The sequence below is a fragment of the Camelina sativa genome, chromosome 19, assembly GCF_000633955.1.
Source record: "Camelina sativa cultivar DH55 chromosome 19, Cs, whole genome shotgun sequence".
Taxonomy (NCBI): Eukaryota; Viridiplantae; Streptophyta; class Magnoliopsida; order Brassicales; family Brassicaceae; genus Camelina; species Camelina sativa.
This window is the reverse complement of record NC_025703.1, coordinates 12,323,175-12,328,145: the sequence shown is the minus strand read 5'-3', so window position 1 is coordinate 12,328,145 and position 4,971 is coordinate 12,323,175. Positions and strand designations below refer to the sequence as shown.

Here is a 4,971-nt window from a genome sequence, read left to right as displayed (position 1 = left end):
GCAAATGGGTTTTAAAGGTCTTTCACTCACCCGCTTGTTGCTTTTGATTAACGGGTTTCACCTGAACAGCAGAGGGAACCGCATGCACATCCGGGAACCCTGGAGGCGTCTTCCCCATACCACCTCCTTTCATGTTATTGGCAGCTGCTGCAGCCGCAATGGCTTTCGCTGGATCCGAAGTTGCTGTAACGGCTCCTGTGACTGGAAGACATGTGGCTGCACCAGCAGGTGCTGAACCTGACTGTTGCTGATGTCTTTGAATGTAATACCCACCAGAAGGAGATATAGTGATCTGTTGCTGTTGATGTTGATGTTGGGCTTGCATATAAGGGTTCGAGAAGAAAAGCTGTGCTTGCTGCTGCAACCCATGCTTTGGCAACTGCTGCTGTTGTTGCAACTTGGATCCAGAGCTCGTGGTGGGGTTTCCGAGAACAGAAGGACCGTTATTCCTTCCACCAGTAGATGACGCTACGGATGCAGACTGCAAGTTCTTAGACTGCTGAGATGATGAATGAGTAGTAGATGAAGCTTGTCCAGCTTTATTCGCCCCCGAAGAAGCGGAAGCAGTTGTTCTTGGGCTTCCACTGGCGTTTTTGGAGACAGAAGACGTTGAAGGCGACCCAACTATCATNTGTTTCATTTCCTGGCATGGCCGGATAACTGAAGCTCATTGTTGGCGCACCAGCTGGAGTAACTAAAGCAGAAACATTTGCAGTAGGTGTTGCTCCAGAAGATGTGATACCACTATTAGAAGGTCTGACAGATGCAGCAGCTATTGTAGCAGCTGCATGAGGCTGTTGGCCCATGGGAAAGATGAATGTAGGTCCATGCTACAATGGACGAAACAAATAACAACAATGAGCTAGTAAAGACGAAAAAACTTGATATGTATGTCAGATAAATGACAAAAAAACTAACCAAGATGTTATTGGCTGCTCCAGGTGGCAGAGCTTGTNCTCTGGCATGTTGTGGAACATAGGGTGATTCTGAGCAATTGAAGACATGTTCAGGGTCGGAGCAGTGTTAGCCCCATTGAACGTCGCAAAGGTCATAGCATAACCCTGTGACTGGAAGGATTCTGCACCAGCTTTTGAAACCTGCTGCTGTGCTTTCTTTTCACCATGGCTGCTAGACGATCCAACCACTCCACCACCAGGTGCTGCTGAACTCATCAAAGCCAAGTTGGTTGGTTGCATTGCCATACCATAGTTCTGGCCACAAGCAACATTGGAACGCGAACCCCGGCTATCAGCAGTTGATGGGCTATCTTCTCCGACAGTCTCGCTATGTTGAGTTGCATTTTCTCTTGGTTGCTGCCTATGCTGAAAACTCAAAGGTTGAGACCCGATTTTGTGAGTTGGAAATCCTTGGGAGTTCCCGTGATTAATCGGTGGCCTCAGCTGTTGATTCTGCAGATGCTTTTGAGCTGCTGAGGAACCAGTGGCAACACTCCCATTTTGGTTGCTAGGAGCATGGCTCTGGAGCATTTGACCATTTTGCTGCTGTTGTTGCTGCTTTTGTGGCTGATGATGTGGAGGCTGGATCATCTGGGAGGAATAGAATTGACCATTAAAAAATGGCATCGGTTGCCCAGGAGCTCCTCTATAAGCAGGTGGCGCACCAACATGAGCTGGGACTGGAAACGGATAACCGTTATTCTGCAAAATGGCCAGGTATTGTGTTTCATTTCCTGGCATGGCCGGATAACTGAAGCTCATTGTTGGCGCACCAGCTGGAGTAACTAAAGCAGAAACATTTGCAGTAGGTGTTGCTCCAGAAGATGTGATACCACTATTAGAAGGTCTGACAGATGCAGCAGCTATTGTAGCAGCTGCATGAGGCTGTTGGCCCATGGGAAAGATGAATGTAGGTCCATGCTACAATGGACGAAACAAATAACAACAATGAGCTAGTAAAGACGAAAAAACTTGATATGTATGTCAGATAAATGACAAAAAAACTAACCAAGATGTTATTGGCTGCTCCAGGTGGCAGAGCTTGTTGAAGCAATATTTGATTTCGTTGAGCAGTATCTACTGAACTTTTAGAAGTAGATTGAGAGTTCTTATCTTGAACAGGGTTGGAACTTCTACCCAAAACACTCCCCTGAAGTTCTGTGGGAGGCATGAGACTGAGATTACAGGCCTTGGTCCCATACAGTGGAGCTGAGCCTGCTGCTGCAGGCCAGAAAGGATTCATCTTTGTAAATTGCTGATGAGATTGAATATTTCGAGCAATGTAGCAGTGTGTAGCACAGCGCTTAGGCCTCGGTTGATTAAAAAGTAAATGCGGAGGAGGCTGCACAAGATCAAAATTTAAATTAATAACAGCACATCCAATGAAAATTGTGAAAGAAAGTGTGAAAGAGGATTTTTCTAATAGCACATCCAATGAAAATTACCTGCATTGCTGCAGCTGATAAGGAACTGGTATCCGTAGGCACAACACCTTGTGTAGGTGCCGCCATGTATCTGTTTCATCAGAGTTTCCATTAATTCAAGGGGGAGAAAAAAGGAGACTTTGCAAAGTTTCACATGCTAAAATTACAAAAAGCATACCCCATTGTAGGAAGACCACCAGGCCAGCCAGGCATTGACACATGCAGAGGTAAATGGCTACCTTGAGCTGGAAAATTTAGAAAAAAACAAAAAAATGAGGGACCAGATTTACTAAAACACCAAAACTCAAGAAAGATGGAAAAATAAATCGTTACCTGTTTTATCAGGAAGAGATAGTTGTTGTTGTTGCGGTGGCTGTTTCTGAACATGATGCTGCTTGTTTACTAAACCCACATGATCAGATTTATCAATGTCGAGTTTGAGTTCACAGTTCCTTTCTAACTTATGGTGTTCAGCTTCCGCCACCATTCTAGGTCTCTTCTTCTCCTCAGCATCATGAAATGTCGTCGCAGCAGCACCTCTATCTTCCTTTAGCAAAGGCTTTGCTTCCTGCTACATGCATTTAGTGTAGACACGGGGGAGAGAATTAAAATAAAGGGGACTAAAAAAGAAGAAGATAAGAAAAGAGACCCAAAAAAGCAAAGAAAAGTAATGATGGATATACCCCCAATTATCACAATATATATTACCAAACAAAAGTAGGTCCCACTCACCGTTTCCACTTCCGTGACTTTAAGTTTAGCTTCCGCTGCCACACATTCCATCATCTCTCCGCCGCCTCTCTCCGATGAAGATCTCACCGGCGGTGGCGCCTGAACCGATTTTTAAAAAAAAAATGAGCAAAGAGAGCTTTCCAAAAAAAAATGAAATAAATAAATTAAATTAAATTAAATAAAAAATTGACACTTACCATCAGATCTATCTCAAACTTCTCCTTTTCCGGCGAACTTCTGCATGATTAAAAAAAGAAACTCTTCAGTACCAAAAATTAGGTAAAAATTTCCAGAAAAAAAAATGTAAATAGATTTGAATGCTTACGATTTAGCTCCTAAAGTGGTAGCTCCATCACCATCGGATCTAAATCCTGAAGAAGACTCCACTTTCGGCAATACAACTTCCTCTTTTGACACATGATTGTTCTCCGCTCTTTTCTCACTTGCTGATCTCGAATCTAACGCCGCGTGGATTTCTCTCGCTTGAGGAATGGTTGAATCCAACACAGAGCTAATTCCTTCGCCGGATCCTGAGCTCTTTAACTGATCACCCAACGGAACTTGACTTTTCGAAGGAGCTTCACCTTCGGATTTGATCGTAGTGACGCGAGAACTGTTCTCGTCTTCGTATTTGACGTGTCTCGGTTTCTTTCTTTTAGGAGCTGAGAAAACCAAAACAATAAAACAAAGTAAGAAGATGAAGAAAACAAAAAAAACAAACAAATCAAGAGATGGTTCTTGATTGTGAATGGAGAAGAAGACTTACCGATGGCTGAAACATTAGAGGAACTCGAATTTGCAGCCAGTGTGATGGATGATGATTGAGGAAGAGTTTGAGGATTAGAGATCGGCGGCGACGATACTCTAGATTTGACTTCTACAGTTGATTTCGCACCTGCCTCCGTCACATCGTTTCCGGCGGATTCTTGTTTCGATGTAGCTAAAGGCATCCTCATCATACCGTACAACACTTCAGCAATCTCGATCTCGATCTCGTCTTGTACAGCCACCGGAGATGATAACTTACACGATGATGATGACTTCGGCGGTAACGGCTTCTGTTTCGTCCCCGACGGCTTCAAAAGCAAAAACTATATAAGTCAGAAAACAAGAAGATGGAGAAGGAGAGATTTGGGAGAGTGAAAAATAAGAGAGACTAACCAATTTTTTCCGGACAGAAACGCTGGAAGAAGAAGGAGATGTAGGCGCTGGAGGAGACGGAGAAGCTAAAATCGAAGCCGGACTAACTCTATTAGCTGGAGACGTTGACGAAACTTGCCGATGGATTTGTTCACCGGAAGCAAAAACACCACCGCCTGTAGTACTCGACGCCCATGATTCATGCGGTCTCTTGGTACAAGCTGTAAAAAAGAAGAAGAAGAAGAGATTAGAAGATCCATGAAGAGAGATTTATTAGACCAGCGAGAGATTTGTTTAGAAATGTAAATTTCCACCTCTCTACCTGACCGAGCTTTTCTAGGAACCGAAACACCGATCATCTCATCCGCGGCTTTCCATGTCGACACGAGAGGTGAAACCGGCGCCGGAGAAGGATTCGATCTGAAAACTTTCGTCGGCGGGAAATTTTTCTTCTGATGGTGGTTATTAATATTGTGGCTGTGATGGTTGTTGTGGTGATGGAGATTACCGCTACCACCGTTGTGATGATGATTCGAAAGAGACGATGAGAACGAAGCGGCGGAGATGTTCGTCGGAGGAAGCATCTTCAAAGAAGAAGGTGGTCCTACACCTCCGTCGTCGTATTCTTCATCGTCGTTAACACTCTCTTCAGAGCTATCGTCACCACCGTCGTCTAAATTACCGTGAACCATCATTAAACGTTCTCCTCTTCTCCTTTT

At 44.2% G+C, this 4,971-nt stretch overlaps 2 protein-coding genes and 1 long non-coding RNA gene across 3 annotated transcripts in view; all 3 read right to left on the bottom strand.

Moving 5' to 3' along the window:
- On the bottom strand, window positions 7–640 carry LOC104767748 (protein TIME FOR COFFEE-like). The gene has a single exon (XM_010491729.2). It carries the CDS (start codon window positions 638–640, stop codon window positions 23–25), a length of 618 nt encoding a protein of 205 aa, XP_010490031.1. The 3' UTR covers window positions 7–22.
- LOC104766134 lies at window positions 729–955 on the bottom strand. Its single transcript, XR_763962.1, has 2 exons — window positions 919–955; window positions 729–830 (listed from the first exon to the last, which is right to left on the bottom strand). It is a non-coding gene; the product is annotated as an uncharacterized LOC104766134 (long non-coding RNA).
- LOC104767747 (protein TIME FOR COFFEE-like) overlaps window positions 1,024–4,971 on the bottom strand; it is an 8,620-nt gene continuing 4,672 nt past the window's right edge. The window contains exons 3-14 of the mRNA XM_019240887.1: window positions 4,575–4,966; window positions 4,274–4,473; window positions 3,879–4,188; window positions 3,438–3,774; window positions 3,310–3,349; window positions 3,113–3,211; window positions 2,714–2,948; window positions 2,559–2,625; window positions 2,402–2,471; window positions 1,966–2,298; window positions 1,121–1,877; window positions 1,024–1,067 (exon numbers count right to left, since the gene is read on the bottom strand). Of these exons, the coding sequence (XP_019096432.1) occupies window positions 1,024–1,067; window positions 1,121–1,877; window positions 1,966–2,298; window positions 2,402–2,471; window positions 2,559–2,625; window positions 2,714–2,948; window positions 3,113–3,211; window positions 3,310–3,349; window positions 3,438–3,774; window positions 3,879–4,188; window positions 4,274–4,473; window positions 4,575–4,966 (2,884 nt within the window). The remainder of the gene's footprint in view (window positions 1,068–1,120; window positions 1,878–1,965; window positions 2,299–2,401; window positions 2,472–2,558; window positions 2,626–2,713; window positions 2,949–3,112; window positions 3,212–3,309; window positions 3,350–3,437; window positions 3,775–3,878; window positions 4,189–4,273; window positions 4,474–4,574; window positions 4,967–4,971) is intronic.